The sequence below is a fragment of the Myxine glutinosa genome, chromosome 7 (genome assembly GCF_964187855.1).
Source record: "Myxine glutinosa chromosome 7, kmMyxGlut1.1, whole genome shotgun sequence".
In the NCBI taxonomy this organism is placed as follows: domain Eukaryota; kingdom Metazoa; phylum Chordata; class Myxini; order Myxiniformes; family Myxinidae; genus Myxine; species Myxine glutinosa.
In genome coordinates this window covers 165,593,619-165,613,486 of record NC_136267.1, presented here as the reverse complement: position 1 = coordinate 165,613,486, position 19,868 = coordinate 165,593,619, and the positions used below count along the sequence as shown (strand labels likewise).

Below are 19,868 nucleotides of genomic sequence, written 5' to 3'. Positions count from 1 at the left end.
TCTCGTCTTCAGTTGTCATACCCTTCCTCCCGTCCATGGTACACGGAATCTTGTGGTGAGGCTGTTGCCCAGAAACAACTTGCCTTCGTCTCCTGGAAAGCAAATCCAACGGAAGGAAATCTCATTTCCTTTCACAAAGCCCGAAACAAGTGTGTGTCCACCCTCAGGAGAGCCAGGAAACAATATCTCTCCGTTCTCAAGACCGAACTCTCTTATCTGTCTCCCTCTTCCAAATCCTGGTGGCGTCTGGTCAAATCCGTTTCTGGTGTTTGTTCCCCCTCCATCCCCTCCCTTACCTCAAACGGCTACACAGCTGACTCCGCACGTGAAAAAGCTGAATGCCTCAACTCTGTGTTTGCCTCTAAATCTTGTGTCCCAAACCCATCCCTCTCTGTACCCACCATACCCAGTCGTACCCTGCTGCTCCTGGACTCCGTGTCCTTTCCTCCTGACAAGGTGGAAAAGCTTCTGTCAACCCTCGACTCTGATTCTGCAACTGGACCCGACGGCATCAGCCCACGGGTCCTAAAATCCTGCTCTGCTGCTCTATCTCACCCTCTCTCTGTTCTCTTCACCCTCTCTTTTGCTCAAGGTCAACTGCCATCTGCTTGGAAATCAGCCAACATCACCGCTTTGCACAAAAAAGGTGCAAAAACAGATCCTAGCAACTACAGACCAATCAGCCTTCTCCCAATTATCAGCAAAGTCATGGAATCCATCATTGCTTCGGATATGAAATCTTTCCTCTTCTCCAATGGCTTGATCTCTGATCATCAATTTGGTTTCAGACCAGGTCACTCTACTCTGGACATGCTGCTTCTGCTGTCTCAACAATGGATGGAGGTCCTCAATGCCAAACAGGAAATTAGAGCTGTCTCCCTCGACATATCATGTGCCTTCGACACGGTCTGGCACCCCGCTCTGCTCACCAAACTCTCCTCCTTTGGTATCCATGGAAATCTCCACGCATGGCTGGCGGACTTCCTCTCTAGTCGTCGTCAACGTGTGGCCCTGAATGGGTTTCTCTCATCTCCTCTTCCTGTTCAGGCTGGAGTTCCCCAAGGCAGTGTTCTGGGCCCCGTGCTTTTTCTGGTCTTCATCAATGATCTCTCTGACTCTCTCGAAAATCCTCTCTATCTCTTTGCTGATGACTCCACTCTCTGCCGCTCCATTCCTCTTCCCTCAGATCGGCAGTCTGCTGCCTCCTCACTCTCTGAAGACCTGGACAAAATCACAGACTGGTCAAACAAGTGGAACATGTCTTTCAATCCTGACAAATCTCACACTCTTACTATGTCTCTCCGAAAAGATCGACTGGACAACCCTCCCATCTACTTTCTCAACAATCCTCTCCAAGAAGTTCTGTCGCTCAAGATTTTGGGTCTCACTATCTGCCATGATCTTTCTTGGGAAAACCACATTTCCAAGCTGGCCTCCAAAGCCAGTCGCCGACTGGGCATCCTCCGTCGTGCGAAGTCCTTCCTCGGCACACCTGAGCTCCTCACCACATACAAGGCTTTCATCCGCAGCTCAATGGAATACTGTTCTCCCCTATGGGCCGGTGCTCCTGCCTCACACCTAGCTCGGCTTCACGCTGTTGAAACCAAAGCTTTCAGAATTATTGGAATCTCCCGCGATGAAGCTATCTCTGAGGGCCTTTCACTCACTCACCGCAGGCAGGTAGGTGGTCTTTCTGTCTTCTACCGACTCCTCTCCGGCCTTGCACCCCCAGCTCTCTCTGTGCTCTGTCCCCCAAATATTCCTACAGGTCGCACAAGATCTGCCAGCAACCCTCTGATGGTTAAACTGCCGAAATCTCGGCTCTCTGCTCACCTTCACTCTTTCATTCCTCTTTTCTCCCGCCTCTGGAACAAACTCCCTCACTCCCTTCAATCCCACTCCTCCCTCCAGGTCTTTAAAACAGCTGTTCACCACCATCTCTTATCTTCCCCCATCCAAAACCTTGATCTTTTCTACCCCCGCTAATTCACCCCAGATCCACCTTGTTTGGAATTCCAACTTCTTTCCTGGAAGTCCTGGCAGTGTCCATATGTTTTATACCTCTCCCACCGCCCCCTTCCCACGCCCCCCCCCCCAAAGCCCTCGCCCTCTCTCAGATCTCTCGATGTCTCCATGTCTCTCGGTCCCTGCTCTCAAATGTTGTGTTTGTGTCCTTCCCCCTCTCTCCCCATCTTGTCTACCGCTCCCTATGTTATATGTTTTATGTGTCGGTTTGTCTTTCTGTGTGATTAATGTTCGCTCTTTCACGAGCCTCGACCTTGTATACAAAAAAAAAAAAAAAGACCTATTATGGAATGGAGGGAGATGCAAGAACAAGAACCCTGCCTCATTTACGATTACATTTTTCTTAACCTTCGTCGTGGATAAACCTTCGTCTAATAGCCAATGATTATTTTTTAATTGGCAGGACGAACTAAGGTGAGATCCAGTTATAGATAGGCATTACAAAAAACTCCCGGATAGAGGCCAGCTTTTGCAAAAACATTTCAACGGTTAACCTTTCTGCAGTATTACTCCACTGACAATTTGATGATATACCAGATAAATATACTATTCTTCACTTGCATAACATTGCTGCTGAATACAATGACATGCGTTTGACGTCTATGCATCGCTTCTCAATTTGCTTTTCAGTTTTCCTTTTTAACAACGAAAATTGAACAATAAGCCACAATGAGAAAACATATTCACAGAATGAATGCATTATCCGAGGTTAAAAAAAGAAGAAAACAACAAGAACAACGACAACACGATTTTAAATTTAAAGAAAAACAAAATAAGTATAATAATCTTACCTGCAAAAAAGCCACCGTATATCGATTCACCGCCTTTGCCATTCCCTGAAATATGAAAAGGATTTCTCAAACACAAAGAAAGTAGGATGAAAGCTTTCCTGAGGAATCTCGGTTGGTCTGTATTGTGTTCCCATCTGAGTGCATAGCTTTTAACCCTGGAATCCCAGGATTGTATGCAATATACTATCATAATTTGTTGAATACTGACTGCCTCCATGTATACTGGCATCCATGTATTTCATGTACAAACACAACTGGAGCAAAGTCAATGGTGTGCCATCGCAAATCCCCACTCTTCCCACCTAAAACAAAGTTGAAAGATGCCAAAAAGTTCCACCAGGGATAACCCAATATCAAATTTTTAGTTAATTTTTTTAAAAAGTTTTGACCCCTGTGAAGTCTCTACAACCTGGGGCACGAACAAGGAGTTAAATCCAAAAAATCGTTATATATTCATGCATCTCCCAATCTGGATTGCATATACAAAGTTTTTTCAAAGAATGTTTAAAAATGTGACTGTAATTGCATTTTTGGTATTTCACCCCAACCCAGGGGGTAGGGCCAATTGATAACGGTCTCACAACCTTTGTGTGATGTGGTGATCATAACTACCCAGTTTGGTGAATTTTTGTACAACCATTTAGGAGATAGCATGATGGCCAGACAGACAGACAGAGCCAATTACAATATGCCGCAGTTTTTTTTACGGTGTACCCCATAGAGCAAAGCAGTCTAGAACAGTGTTTGTCCGTCCGTATGTATGTATGTATGTATGTATGTATGTCCCCTCAAACGTATACCAATCAGAGCTAAGGATCTGGTCACATGACAGGGTGATGTGATTACGTCCGATGTCATTACGGCAGTACGGCGGCTGACGCTCCACACACCGCCATTTTGATTTATATGCCGTTCATACCGAACATATCGTCGAACCTGTCATATATCATAATCACCATGCTCCACCTTTACGTTTTTCATTCAATGTGAAACACAAACAAACCGATTGTTAAAATGACCATCAAATATCGAAAGCATAGACATTACGTCTGGTGCGTATAGGCCTAAGGCATTATGCCTCACCTTCGGACCGCTTCGGACAAATTAAGCCCAGGTTTCTTAATACAGTAGTGTATAGTTTCAGTAGTATCGTTTTCATAATAATAATAATAATAATAATAATAATATAGTAAATATAACCATACCACTTTAATCCTAATGTCGTGAATGGAAAGTTAATGAATTGAAGCGGTCGGTGTATGGTTCATGAATCTATGTTGAGCAGAGTTAAGCACTAATATTACCAAGGAAGAAAGGAATTCGCCTCGGTTTTTTTGATAGTAATATCATTTTCGAAATAACGATAACATAACGTTAATATTATAGTAAATCTAATCGTAACATTAACCCCTTCGTAGTGACTGCAAACTTACTGGAAGTCAAAATATATCATCTTCTACATATTAAAGTAGCGGCAGTTTTGTGTCCATTATGTCATTACGTCGGTGATGTCATTATGACGGCTGACTCCACCGACCGACATTTTAATTTACTAGTACATCCGCTCACTACGGGAGCTGCAGGAAGGGTCATTCCTCTTTGGGGTATATAGATTACAGTCGATCTATGGTCGGGTCTCAATAACATTGGGTGTGTGTTCGTTTACCAAGTTTCTTGTGGAGAGATCGCTAAGTGGTTTAAGCATTCGAGCAAGCACGCCATTCAAAATCGTTGAGGAACGGCTGGCTTGGCAAGCGCTAGCTAGCTGCTTGGTAACTGAACACAGCCCAACCCTTGTGGGGTACATAAATTACAGTAGATCTTCGCTCAGTTCTGCAAGTAAAACTTACCTCACGGATGTCGGAATTCCTCCAAATTTCTTTGTTTAATGTTATAAACAGCATTAGCGACTGTTTGAAAAGCTAATCATGCGTGTTTGTGGTTTATAATATTTCACAAGCCCTATAATATTTTACAAGCCCAGTTACGCCTCTGTTAGACTTTTGGTCTTGTTTTCAAAACGCATAGCGATAATGATATTTTAAATGTAGTTGTATTAATTGCACAATATCCACCATGAACCTGGTGTCTCTGTATACAAAGCATCACAAAAATTCTGTTGCCATGCTTGTGACATTTTAAGTAAAAGGTCAAAGTGAATACAAAATAAATGTGTACTTTCACATTAATTACTAATGTGTCTGAGAAATATCAAATGTCTTAAAACTACTCGTAAGGAGTTAAAATAATGACATTCAGTACCAAAAAATGTGATAATGAAGGAAAGCTTTAGTAAATACAACATTAAAAATGGTTAATTTCATGGTGATGCAGAATAAAAATGTGAAATCAGCACCTCACGACAAACCACCCCAATTATTTTGTGTGAAAAAGAGAGCTTGGTGGAATACATTTTGCAATTGCTGAAGATCGGGTGAAGGGCATACACAAGCTCAGTGTGTCAACGATATTTCAGATGGAAACATTTAAAGGGAGAGGGGAGAGGGAAGAGAGAGGGGAGACAGGTGAGTGGGGAGAGAGCGAGTGTGGGAGGGAAAGGAGTGGGGGAGGTAGTGGGGGAGACGAGGGAGTGGCAGAGACAGGAGAGAGGGGCCAGAGGGGTGGAGAGAGGAGAGTGGGGGGGACAGAGGGCTGAGACAGGAGAGAGCGGAGAGTAGGGGGGGGGGGGACAGAGGGGAGAGACAGGGGAGTGGGGAAGAGAGAGTGGGGTAGGGAGGAAAGAGTGGGGAAGGGAGGAGAGAGTGGGGAGGGGGATACTTTTGCTAGCTTTTCCCACTTGTCACTTTGAACGGTAGGTACTCTTCCTAGTACTAATAATAATATTAACAACAATAATAATAGTAGCATAATTTGGCAATAATAATAACAAATGTTTAATCCCACCACTCCCACCCAGCCCAAGCATATCATCAGGGTTTGGTGAAAGACAAGATAATGCTCAAGCAGTACAGCAGGTTGGTATGCTACAAGGCCAGTGAAAACCAATTAAAATTTGGTCCAGTGGGCCAAGCCTACCAGTGATAAAAAAAAAGTGGGTGGGGGGAGCGATGGGGGTGGGCAGGGGGGGGGGGTGGGTGGGAAGGAAGCCTTTTATTCTTGCACTGGTTTGAAAGAGATCAAAAATGGGCTGTTATATATTTCATATCAGTATTTTTTTTTTCTGGGAGTGATGGAGGCAGAGGTCCGTTGCCTATACACCGCCTGGGTTCAACATTGTAATTTCCCCGCATGTTTGGATTAATTTGAACTTTGAAGCATCTTTCACACAACATTATCTCTCCGAGGAGCATTTCCATGTTTCAGGGGGGTGGGGGGGGGGGGGGCGAGGGGGGAAGGAGGGTGGGACCATTGCACTTAAAAAAAAAAAAATGCACCTCCCCCAAGCGCTCTCCATCCCAGAGATCTCCCGATGTCCCTGCTCTCAAATGTTGTGCTTGTGTGCTTCCCCATCTATCCCCATCTTGTCTACCGCTCCCCTTATTATATGTTTTTTGTGTCAGTTTTTTTTTTGTGTGATTGTTAGCTCTTTCACGAGCTTCGACCTTGTATACAAAAAAAAAAAAAAATTGTTGAAATTATAAAATCATTTGGTATCCACATTTGTATTTCTTTGGTTGCAGTGGAACAAAACAAAAGAGCTGAAAAAAAAATACTAAATCTTAGCTTATTCCACACAGAAATCCTAAAATGGCCAGGACAATATTATCGGCACCTTTTAGAAGTTGTTAGTAATAATTAGATTTCAAGCAGGTGATTCTCCTTTACTTTGGAATTGAACTCACCCTTGGTGAGTTGCAGGTGCCTGCAATATAAAAATAACTCATTCAACCAGTTTGAATAGAGAAAATGAGTCATTCTGCTGTTCTGTGTCACTGTGTGTACCACAATGAGCATGAGAAAAGAAAGAAAACCAGAGAATTGTCTGAGGAGGTCAGACACAAGATTGTAGCCAAGCATAGACAATCTCAAGGCTACAAGTCCATCTCCAGGGATCTTGATGTTCCTGTGTCCACCATATGCAATGTCATCAGGAAGTTTAAGGTCCATGGCACTGTAGCCAACCTCTGTGGACGTGGCCGCAAGAGAAAACTTGATCGAAGATTGCAGCGAAGGATTGTTCGAATGGTGGAGAAAGCACCTCAATCAACTCTCAAACAGATTCAAGCTGACCTTCAGACACAAGGTACGACAGTTTCAACTCGCAACATCCGTCGCCAACTCAATGAAAGGGGGTTCTATGGTAGGAGACCCAGAAGGACCACACTGCTAAGAGAGAGAGACATAAGAAAGCTTGACTGGAGTTTGCCAAAACACACCTGAACAAGCCAAAATCCTTCTGGGAGAATGAGACCAAATTAGAGCTTTTTGGTAAACCACATCATCTCTATGTTTACAGAAAGCAAAATGAAGCCTTCAAAGAAAAGAACACCTTCCCGACAGTCAAACATGGAGGAAGTTCAGTGATGTTTTGGGGTTGCTGTGCTGCCTTGGCACTGGGTGCCTTGAATGTGTGCATGGCATCATGAAATCAGGAGTTTACCAAGGCATTTTGGAGCGCAATGTTCAACCCAGTGTCAGAAAGCTGGGTCTCTGTCAAAGGCCGTGGGTCTTGCAGCAGAACAATGACCCCAAACACGCTTCAAAAAGCACCCAGGAATGGTTCAAGACAAAACGCTGGACTGTTCTGAAGTGGCCAGCAATGAGTGCAGATCTAAATCCCATTGAACACCTGTGGGGAGATCTGAAAACAGCAGTTGGGAGAAGGCACCCTTCAAATCTGGGAGAACTGGAGCAGTTTGCACAAGAAGAGTGGGCCAAACTGCCTGCAGAGAGGTGTCGGAAGCTCATTCATGGATATAGGAAGTGCTTGACTGCAGTTATTTTGTCCAAAGGCGGTGCTACCAAATATCAAGTCTAGGGTGTCAATAATTTTGTCAATGCCATTTGTTTTTAATTTTCTGATTTAAAAGGATATATCAAGTTCTGAATCAAAAACAAAGTTTCTGTAATATTAACAGTGAAATAAAGAATTGTGGAGAACAAATACTTTTGTCAATTTCAACTTATTTTTCGAGAAAATTGTGAGTTATTTTTTTAAAGCGTAAGGGTACCAATATTTTTGGCCACGACTGTATATATAAACACATACATTGATGAGAAAGGGAAAATATCTCAACATTCTCACCATCACTGATGTCTCCACCTTGAATCATGAAATTTTTGACAATACGATGAAATGTAGTGCCCTTATAGTGCAAAGGCTTCTGAGTTGCTTTCCCGATCCCCCTTTCACCTGCATTATGGAGAATCAATGAGGCAAGTGATATTATCAACAGCACAAAGTAATTTACAGACAATGTTTACATTTAGACAAAAAGACATTTACTTGGTGCAGAAAGCAAATACTTGTGGTACATTGTGGAGGAGTTGCCTGGGAAATACATCAGCGTTTTTAAGAATGATAGCAAGATTAAATTTATTGGCTGCATTTGCAAATTTATTAGCTGTTAATTGCAGAATACACTTCTATAAACACAAATATATGAAGGAATAAGGGAAAGTGGCATAAAAATGTCATTGTCGTATTAACTTGAATTACACAACTAAAATGAATGTGCCTCAACTGTGTTGTTGGTGTCATCGCTTTGGGCAAGGGCGGACCGGAGAGCCGGGCAATACGAGTTTTGGTTGTTTTTTTTTTGGTTGGGGGTGGAAGGTAAGGGTTCTACAAGAACCAATGGCCATGTGGTGTGCATTTTATCTCATGCTGCATGCAGCATCCTTTAAATGAAAGTCCTGAGCCTGGAAAAGTTGCAGTTATCCTCAGATTAAAAAAAAAACTAGAACGACACTCTTCGACGTCACAACGTCGACCGATATGCCTCCGCCCACATTATTACATCATTATAATACTTGTACAAAGTTTGATTTAAATCCATTCAGCTGTTCACGAGTTATCACATTTTTACCCGATATGACCTCTGACCTTTGGCCTTTGACCTCGTGACCCCAAAATCTAATCACTTCATCTTTACCTCATTATACATACCTGCACCAAGTTTGACTAAGATCGGACGGACAACCTCAAGACATAATGCCTCCGGCGACTTCGTTGACGGAGGCATAAAAATTTGCATGAAGCTGTTAGCACAAAATGTGTGTTTATGTTGTGCTGTGTAGCCCTCGTGAAATGTTGTGTCAGTTTCGCCCACCCACCAAACCCCTATGATAGGGGATGTGGGAAAGAAGTCAAATTATAATGGCATTTTCATAAGAGACCACAAAACATGTCTCGTCTGTGCATGACAAGAAAACTTTACTGCATCCCTAAATTTGTCTATTTCAACCTTTGAAATATGCAATATCCTAAATATTAATATGAGAGGTAAAGACTATCATTATAGCGAAGCTCTTCAAATTGTTATGGCAATCCAAGTTACAAGTCAGGCCCTGAATTAAAATGTCTTTTCGAGTTATGCATTCCCCACTCAAAAACAAATTCTGGTATACCAACCACCTTTAAAGGCCATTTTCCCCCGCAAAGCAGGGGTTGGCCTTTTTCGGGCATCGTGGTCCCCTTTTTATTTGAAGCAATGTTTTATGGCCGGATGCTCTTCCTGCCGCCAACCCTGTTGGTCGCCTTTTGCTACACACAGGGAATTACCAGTGAACTGGTTCTCAATTTGCTGACCTCGGAAGGATGACAGGCTGAGTCAACCCCCCTGGCGTTAATTTAGCGATCAACCAGGATTCGAACCCAGGATCCTAGGATCCCAAGCTGGCACCCTAACAGCTCAGCCAACGCCAGGCTTTGGTAGGGTTGCAGATACTGGGTATCTGGCCCAGTGAAACACACTGGTTGTATGTAATGTATAAACCCTTAAAAAATATTAACTATGGGGTGCGGAAGGACATTTCTTCAACAATGTACAAATTTGTAGTAATGAACATTTTTCAGATCCCTGATCTCCCCAAAACAGCACTAAGTGGAATTGCTAAGTACTTGCCTGTGCAAAGGCACCTGAAGTTCTCACATGTTTTGTAACATTTGTCGGTGAAAAGCTCAAGCACAATTCTTCCAGCTGTGAAGAGAAACAATCTCAGAAACACATTTAAGGGTTTTTACAATAAACACTGCCCTCTCAAGTTCCTTTTCCCAAGCATATAGAACTTTTAATGCATGCATAGTGGCCCAAGAAATAATATTGGCACGGGTGTTGAAAGCTTGTGATAGTGAGTGAGAAAATTGAGAGTCCAGTGGCAGCCCCCTCATCTGGGTCTTGTACCGAAGGCCCAATTAAGTGGTCAGGGCATGTGAAACAAAGATAAAGCCATTAAGGGTGTAGTACTGGTGAACAGGTGATTTTTTTTTTTTTTTTTTTTAGCTGAACAGTTTCCTTATAGTCTTATAAACAAGAATCATGCTATTAGAGGTCATAGAAGTACCCCTAATTATTGAAAAATTCAAATTTCAATTCAATTCAATATAATATTTTGCATGAAATTTGTTATACCTTGGGAAATGCATCATTCTTTTGGGCTGAAATTTGGACAGGATATTCAGAATATCACTTCCTTTAAAATGATGAAGGCTTTTGTTTATAGGAGTAGCCATTGTGGATTTATTGAAGGACAACCAAGTTTTATCTGGTAATTGGCATAATTAGCTAATTAGTGAACATTTGACATAATTTCACAAAATCCTCTCATCAGGTAGTAAACACATGTATAATACATGTACCAAGTTTTGTGTGAAAAGAATGATAGGTGACATAGAAGATAGAAGTAGAAATGTGTTCTTTGTTTTTCCTTGTTTTTTATTGACGGTCTAATTTATGCAAATTATATGCATGTAATATGACAAAGAAGCGTTGAAACTGGTCTGAGTTAAAGCCAAGATTATATCTTTCAAGAAAAACTGAAAATTAGATATTAACTTGACTTTGTTTTTGTGTAAAGGCCTCTCAAAGGTACCTATGTAGTTTTCTCAATTTTTCACCAGTACTACACCCTTAAATATGTACTGCTTTAAAGTATTTACTCGTATTTTGATTTCTTAAGTTAGAAATAATGATTTATGACTTGTGATTAACTTAATGATTTCTTAAGATGATGATGAAACGACACTGCACATGGGTTAGAGCCACTGCTTTTACAAACCTGCCATCCCATCCGAGGGGCTTACAGAGCGTAGAGCAACATAGCGGTCCATCTCCAAACTCAAATGGAGGAACTGAACAAGGAAACCCAAATGGAAGGGCTGAAGCTGATATACCCAAGGATACGAGGTCACTACTAATGACCAAAAGCAAGATAAGAATTGGCGCATGTAATGTTAGGATAATGCATCAGTATAGAAACCTTGAAATACTACTAAACCAGATGCAGAAATTCAAATGGGAAATACTGGGAATTGCTGAAACACACTGGACAGTTGATGGTGAACTCATCACAGAAGGCCATAAGATTCTGTGTTCCGGAAATGTACCATTACATAGAACTGGAGTTGCACTGATCCTGAACAAACACGCATCAAAAACACTCCTCGGATACAACCCTGTTTCTTCAAGATTGATATTGGCAAGATTCCAAATGCAAAATGGGAAATTACCATCATCCAGGTGTATGCTCCCAACTCTGCAGACCCAGAAGAAAGTGTGGATTAATTTTATGACTCATTGCATAGTGAAATTTGCAAAGTACCGAAAAAGGACATATTAATCATTATGGGAGATCTAAATGCCAAGGTTGGCAGTGACAACTCATATTGGAAAGAAGTTGTAAGGAACTAATAACAATGTCAGAGGGGTAGAAATTACTTACTTTCTGTGCTGCAAGCAACCTGTGTATAATCAACACTATGTTTAAGCAAAAACCATTCAATGGACAATGGACTTGGGAATCGCCTGATCAAAGGACTCACAATGAGAATGACGACGCTATTATTAAGAACCAATAGAAGAGATTTATCACAAATTCAAGAAGATTCCAAAGTGCAGATATAGGATCCGATAACCAATTTGTGCTCGCAAATATCAAATATAAATTTAAACCTAAACCAAACTACCCAAAGCTAAATGACATTTTCAAACTTGCCCATCAAACCACAAGAAGAAACAAGAAAGAGCAATTAGAGATTGCAGACCCTCGCCAGGACGTGTTTTAAGTGGTTTTGAAGGCTTTTGCAGTAAAACAAATATGGTGGCCGAACCACGTGGCCGATGACGTCATCTTTTTTTTCTCCACAAATTTATCCCAAGATGATGCTCAAGAAATTTCATCTTGATCGGATGAAGTTTTGTACTGGTCTAATTATGATGTCATAATGGAGGCACCTATGATATCATCATTAACATATGTTATTCCACATGGAGAGTTCTTAACAATGAGCCATGTCTCAATATTTTTCTATGCAGTGCTTTCGGAGATATAGAGGTGCAAAGTTTTTCCGTTTTTCCAAGATGGCGGCCGAACCACGTGACCTATGACGTCATAATTGTCATTAAAAAATTATACAGGTGAAGTTGCCCTTATGGTGAAAATTTCCTGTCAATCGGACCAACAGTTGCAGAGAAAATCATATTTATTCTGTGCGGACAAACAAACAAACAAAAAACAAATGGACTCAAATGCAATAACCTCTCCTCTGGTGAGGGTAACTATGAAAATGAAATTGGCGTTAGACTTGCTCCTCTGCTCAATGACGAGAATACTGATGTTGAAAAGTATGGGAAGGTATTAAGATTGCTTTTAATGACACATCAAGTGTTTTCTTCTGTGGAAGAAGAAGAAAGTACAAAAAGCTAATTCTTGGATCAGCGAAGAAGTCATATGACTAAGTGAAGAGCGCTCTGGAGCAAAAAGTGGGAAAAAATGCAGACCCTAACATACGGTCAAGGTACAACTTCCTTGCAAGATAAATAAAATGGAAAGTTAAAGGATGTGAAGACAAGTAGCTAAAATATCTATGTGCGAATGTGGAGAAGGCACACCAAACTACAAAGTCCAAAGAGGTGTACTTGATCATCAAGAAAATTACTAAGTCAAAAACCAGAATGAGAACAGGAAAGAAAAAGAAAGGGGAAGTACTGACAGAACTTGCAGGATGTTAGAAACCGCTGGAAGGAAAAGTATGAAGACTAACAGTCTGATACAACAAACGAAAGTTTGTAAGTGAAGAGATGATAAATAATATCCTACAAATGTTGAGTACAGACGAGGAACCAGAAAATTCTTCGAGAGGATGTTGCCAGTGCGATAAGGAGGCTGACTGAAGGAAAAGCACCTGGCTATGATAGTGTCGCAGCTGAAGAACTAAAAGCTTCCGGTAAAATTGGTATCGATATAATCTACCATTTATGAAGGTTGGTCTGGAAGAGTGAAGTATTTCCAGGCATCTGGGGAAAAGCCATCATTACCCCCATAGACAAAAAGTACAAGTTAAACTGTGGGAACTACAGAGGCATCAACTTGCTGAGTCACGCAGGGAAAATCTTAACAACTATTATTCAAAGAAGAACGATGAAGAAATTAGAAGAAACAAGTCAGGAGACGACGATGGTTCACGAACGAGTGGTATTCAATGCCAAAGGATGGACTATAACCGAAACAGGCCTGGAATGGGGGTTCGGGGGCCCACGTGGCAGGTGTCGGCCCCCGACATGCGGTGTACATGCCTATTTACAAAGGGCCCCAATGCGCTACGTGCGCAGGCCTTTAAGAGCCAGCTGTACGTAAAACCCAAGTGTTCTATTCAAACTACTTTGAAATGGCCGTCCTTTGTGACCTTGAAAAGTCAAAACCCACATTGAAAATATATAAATAGGAATGTATTATCTGTTATGAGACTAGTTAGCGACACAATACCGAAAATTTGGTTCGATTCCGACAACTTTGAAAATTTGACCTTTGTGACCTTGAAATGTCAAAACGAAGGTTACTGACATTGAAATGAGATAGAAAATAATGTATAATCAGTTATGAGGTTAGTTAGCTACACAATACCGAAAATTCGGTTCGATTCCGACAACTTTGAAAATTTGACCTTTGTGACCTTCAAAGGTCAGAGGTCAAAGATTCGGAAATTTGTTGGATAACTTGTATTTCATGATGTATGTGATAATATAAGATCATGTATGACAGTTCACCCTATCAGGAAGCGAACAATGTAATAAAACCATCAAAAATTGACTTTTCTAAATTTTGTGACCTTGTGACCTTGACCTTGGGGCGAAAATGAAAAATCGAGCTCCGTGGGGCGAGACACATGCCATTGGCCTAACCAAATACCGAAACCCCTGTCAGATTCCACCAACTCCCTCGGAGAAGATGTAGCTTGAACTCGATTACCCCCTAAAAAGACATCTTTTTCGGGCGTCGCTCCGCCCACAATGGGCGCAATACGCCCACTCAAGGCAGGACACAACTAGATCATGATATCAACCTCCCACCCAAGTTTCATCAAGATCGGATGATATCATCGGGTAGTTATGCTGCGGACAGACAGACAGACACACACCCATGACGAATATAGTGGTCACTCTGTTTGATAACTCGTGAACCAATTATTGATGAAGCACAAGCTGGATTTCGCCCAGGAAGATCAACAGTTGATCAATTTATTCACATCATACGAAACTACGCAAATTGTGTCTGTCTGACGATTTTTGACCACGATACATTCGGTCGTTACTTATCCAATCTCAACCAAACTTGACAGGAGGATTAAGGGTCACAAAATGAAGGTTGTAGCGAATTCATTTTCCCCCTTCCCAAAGGAAGTTTTCTCCACCATTGGGGTTGCATGTTGAGGTGTATATCCATGTTAAGATGGCTTTATCGTGGCGTTTTTCCAATGCCGCTTCTAACAACAAAACAAATGATAATAGCATAATATACAGTCACGTGAAAAAGTAAGTACACCCACCCCATGTAAAGTTTTGACTTTTTCCACATATTTCAACTTACAGCTATTTGATCTTCATTTCAACAATATTGACAGATAAAGGTGATATAATATAACAAATATCATGAAACATTTACATTTTGTAGTCCATTGTATAATTTAAAGAAACATAAATGCTAATTTCACCTGTGGAAAAAGTAAGTACACCCTTGGCTCTTATAGGTGGTATTGACCCTTTAGCAGAACAACCTGAAGTAGGCGTTTCTTATAACGTCTACCCATCTCTGACATCGACTGGGAGAAATTTTTGCCCACTCCTCCATGCAGAATTCTTTCAGCTGTGCGATGTTTGAGGGGTTTCTTGCATGCACAGCTCGTTTCAAATCCCCCCACAACATCTTGATGGGTTTTAGATCCGGGCTTTGACTTGGCCATTCCAGAACCCTCCATTTCTTTCTTTTCAGCCATTCCTTGGTGGATTTACTGGTATGTTTAGGGTCATTGTCAGGTTGCAAGGTCTACCTTCGGTTGAGCTTCAACTTTCCGACAGATGGCCTCACATTATCCTCAAGCACCCTCTGGTACAATGAAGAATTCATAGTGGATTCTATGATGGTGAGCTGCCCAGGCCCTGATGCAGCAAAGCTGCCCCAAACCATAATAATTCCACCACCATGCTTTACAGTTGGTATCAGGTTATTGTGGTCAAATGCTGTCTTTGGTTTTCGCCAAACATGTCTTCTCGTACTGTGGCCAAATAGCTCTACCTTTGACTCATCTGTCCAGAGCACATTGTTCCAGAAGTACTGGTCTTTGCCTAGGTGTTCATTGGCAAACTTTTGTCTTGCCCTGATGTTCTTTCTGGACAGCAAAGGTTTCCTCCTGGCACACCTCCCATGTAGATCAAATTTGTGCAGCCTCTTTCTAATGGTATACTCGTGCACTTTGACATCAACAGTGGTGAGAGCTACCTGTAGGTCCCATGATGACATTCTGGGGTTCTTCGAGACTTCTTTCAGCATCTTGCGGTCTGCTCTCGGGCTGAACTTGCTGGGGCGGCCTGGCCTGAACAAGTTGGCAGTTGTTTGGAATCTTCTCCACTTGTAGATGATCTTCCGGACAGTCGAATGATTGATTTCAAATTGTTTGGAAATCTTTTTAAATCCCTTCCCAGACTCGTAGGCATCTATAACCTTCTTTCTCAAGGTCTCAGAGAGCTCTTTTGATCTATGCATGGTGATGCCGCACACTTCAACAACAAAGAGTAAACCAAACTAAATGTCTGAGGTTTAAAGAAGACAGGTTCCTCCAAGATCCTCTCTAACGATGTTCTAATCATTTGCACCTGAGCTGGTGCACCTGATTCTAATTTTAGGTATTTGAAGTAGAGATAAATGTAGGGATTGTAGGGGTGTACTTACTTTTTCCACATGCGAAATTTGCATTTATGTTCATTTAAATTATACAATGGACTACAAAATGTAAATGTTTCATGATATTTGTTATATTATATCACCTTTATCTATCAATATTGTTGAAATGTCTGAGGTCTGAGGAAATGTCTGAAATCAATCATTTTAAACTTTAAAATGTTTAAACTTTCCCCTCAAGTTCTGTATTCTGTCGTATATTTATAACACCTTTTTCTTCTTCTTCTTTAAAAGGTTGCTTTCGACTTGCTCACCAAATCTATTCATCCCAAAAAAAAATTCCATCTCTTACAGTGCCTCTTTTCGACATTCCCGAAACTCTCCTGCACTCCATCCTTCCTCCAGCGTCCTAAAACGTATTTTTGACTCGAAGGTCACAATAAACTCATTTTGCAATAAATGTGCATTTCCCATGAATCGTACACTTTCTAAAATCCAATCTCACCCCTCCCTTCCAAATCCTCCCCATCACCCCTCCCCTCAAAATCTTCCCCATCACCCCTCCCCTCAAAATCCTCCCCATCACCCATCCCTTTCAAATCTCCCCCCTTGCCCCTTCCCTCCTAAACTCCCCCCACACCCCTCCCCTCCAAGACTCCCCCTCGCCCCTCCCCTCCTAGACTCCCCCTCACCCCTCCCCTCCAAATCTCCCCCATATCCCATCCCTTTCAAATCCCTCCCATTGTCCCTTCCCCCCTAACCCCTCCCCTCATAAACTCCCCCCTCACCCCTCCCCTTCAAATCTCCCCACCCTCATTACTTCTCCATTTCCCCCCTCTCACCCCTCCTCCTCAAAGCGTCCTCCCCGCTTCTTCCCCCTTCCAACTCTCACCTCCATCTCCCCCAACCTTCTGCCTCGCTCTTCCCCCTACTCAAATAACACCTCATTGTGCCTCACCCAATCACCATCAAACCTTTTGTCCGCCCCATCCTTCCCTTTCTCCGAGCTATTCTGAAATATCTGACACACCTTCAACAGCTCTCCCTACCTCTTCCACCTCTTCCACATCTTACCCTACCCCTCCTCCCCCATGTTCTGTATCCGATGCTCCCCCTTCCTCTTCATTAACGGTATGGACCTCAAACATCCGAGGCCTTCGTTCAAACTTAACTGATCTCTCCATACAGGTTGCTTCTGACAAACCAGACGTGATCTGCTTAACAGAAACTTTCCTCCTTCATGATGTCTCTGATTCCTTAGTATCTCTCCGGGGTTACTCCCTCCTCCGGTATGATAGACCTGAGCCTCGTCCTGGAGGTGGGGTTGCTATCTTCATCAAAAACTCTCTTCCTCACTCGCCCTGCACTGCACTCTCTCCACCTCACCCCCAGGAATACCTCTGGCTACGGATTCCCCTTCGCTCCCACCTCTTGTTCATATGTGTGTTGTACCGTCCAACAAACAGTGATGACTCCATATACATCTCGCTGTCTGATAATATGGACCAACTTCTATCTACTCATCCCAACTCTCACTCCCTCATATGTGGTGATTTCAATTGTCACCATGCCAGTTGGCTGGGTGTGGGTACCTCTCTCACCAGCCATGGCTCCTCAGCAAAGGACTTCTGCGACTCATTGGGACTGACACAATCTGTCAATTTCCCGACCCGGATCTCAGTCAACGGACAATCTTCTCTTCTGGACTTGGTTATGACTAACTTCCCTGAAAATGTCTGCTACTCTTATTCTGCTCCAATCGGCTCATCTGATCATGTGCTTGTTAAAGTGGACATCTCTCTGACCATTCTCAGGGAGCCTGCTCAGCGTCGACGAGTCTGGCCTTTTACTCAGGCCAACTGGCACGGTCTTCAAGCAGCCATCAATCATCTGGACTGGTCTCCCATCTCTACCACCTCTGACATCAACTCATCCTGGGAATTCCTCCAAAGTAAATTGCTCTCTCTCATGCACAGATTTATCCCATCTCGTCTTCAGTTGTCATACCCTTCCTCCCGTCCATGGTACACGGAATCTTGTGGTGAGGCTGTTGCCCAGAAACAACTTGCCTTCGTCTCCTGGAAAGCAAATCCAACGGAAGGAAATCTCATTTCCTTTCACAAAGCTCGAAAAAAGTGTGTGTCCACCCTCAGGAGAGCCAAGAAACAATATCTCTCCGTTCTGAAGACCGAACTCTCTTATCTGTCTCCCTCTTCCAAATCCTGGTGGCGTCTGGTCAAATCTGTTTCTGGTGTTTGTTCCCCCTCCATCCCCTCCCTTACCTCAAACGGCTACACAGCTGACTCGGCACGTGAAAAAGCTGAATTTGCCTCAACTCTGTGTTTGCCTCTAAATCTTGTGTCCCAAACCCATCCCTCTCTGTACCCCCCGTACCCAGTCGTACCCAGCTGCTCCTGGACTCAGTGTCCTTTCCTCCTGACAAGGTGGAAAAGTTTCTGTCAACCCTCGACTCTGATTCTGCAACTGGACCTGATGGCATCAGCCCACGGGTCCTAAAATCCTGTTCTTCCGCTCTTTCACTCCTTCTCTCTGTTCTCTTCACCCTCTCTTTTGCTCAAGGTCAACTGCCATCTGCTTGGAAATCAGCCAATATCACCGCTTTACACAAAAAAGGTGCAAAAACAGATCCTAGCAACGACAGACCAATCAGCCTTCTCCCAATTATCAGCAAAGTCATGGAATCCATCATTGCTTCGGATATTAAATCTTTCCTCTTCTCCAATGGCTTGATCTCTGATCATCAATTTGGTTTCAGACCAGGTCACTCTACTCTGGACATGCTGCTTCTGCTGTCTCAACAATGGATGGAGGTCCTCAATGCCAAACAGGAAATTAGAGCTGTCTCCCTCGACAAATCACGTGCCTTCGATACGGTCTGGCACCCCGCTCTGCTCACCAAACTCTCCTCCTTTGGTATCCATGCAAATCTCCATGCATGGCTGGCGGACTTCCTCTCTAGTCATAGTCAGCGTGTGGCCCTGAATGGGTTTCTCTCATCTCCTCTTCCTGTTCAGGCTGGAGTTCCCCAAGGCAGTGTTCTGGGCCTGTGCTTTTTCTGGTCTTCATCAATGATCTCTCTGACTCTATTGAAAATCCTCTCTATCTCTTTGCTGATGACTCCACTCTCTGCCGCTCCATTCCTCATGCCTCAGTTCGGCAGTCTGCAGCCTCCTCACTCTCTGCAGACCTTGACAAAATCACAGACTGGGTAAACAAGTGGAACATGTCTTTCAATCCTGACAAATCTCACACTCTTACGATGTCTCTCCGAAAAGACCGACTGGACAACCCTCCCATCCACTTTCTGAATAATCTTCTCCAAGAAGTTATGTCACTCAAGCTTTTGGGTCTCACTATCTGCCATGATCTTTCCTGGGGAAACCACATTTCCAAGCTGGCCTCCAAAGCCAGTCGCCGACTGGGCATCCTCCGTCGTGCGAAGTCCTTCCTTGGCACACCTGAGCTCCTCACCACATACAAGGCTTTCATCCGCAGCTCAATGGAGTACTGCTCTCCCCTCTGGGCTGGTGCTCCTGCCTCACACCTAGCTCGTCTTCACGCTGTTGAAACCAAAGCGTTCAGAATCATTAGAATCTCCCGCGATGACGCTATCTCCGAGGGCCTTTCACTTACTCACCGCAGGCAGGTTGGTGGTCTTTCCGTCTTCTACCGACTCCTCTCTGGCCTAGCCCCCCCAGCCCTGTCTGTGCTCTGTCCCCCAAATATTCCTACAGA

The 19,868-nt window shown here is 43.1% G+C and overlaps 1 protein-coding gene across 6 annotated transcripts in view; it reads right to left on the bottom strand.

Annotated features, from left to right (window-relative positions):
- The window catches only part of LOC137431812 (uncharacterized), a 164,084-nt gene that overhangs the window by 100,543 nt on the left and 43,673 nt on the right, over positions 1 to 19,868 (bottom strand). For all 6 annotated transcript variants that reach the window (XM_078782521.1, XM_078782523.1, XM_068123534.2 and 3 more), the window contains exons 4-6: positions 9,845 to 9,919; positions 8,023 to 8,130; positions 2,817 to 2,861 (exon numbers count right to left, since the gene is read on the bottom strand). In XM_078782521.1, the coding sequence (XP_078638647.1) occupies positions 2,817 to 2,861; positions 8,023 to 8,025 (48 nt within the window). In that variant the 5' untranslated portion in view covers positions 8,026 to 8,130; positions 9,845 to 9,919. The remainder of the gene's footprint in view (positions 1 to 2,816; positions 2,862 to 8,022; positions 8,131 to 9,844; positions 9,920 to 19,868) is intronic.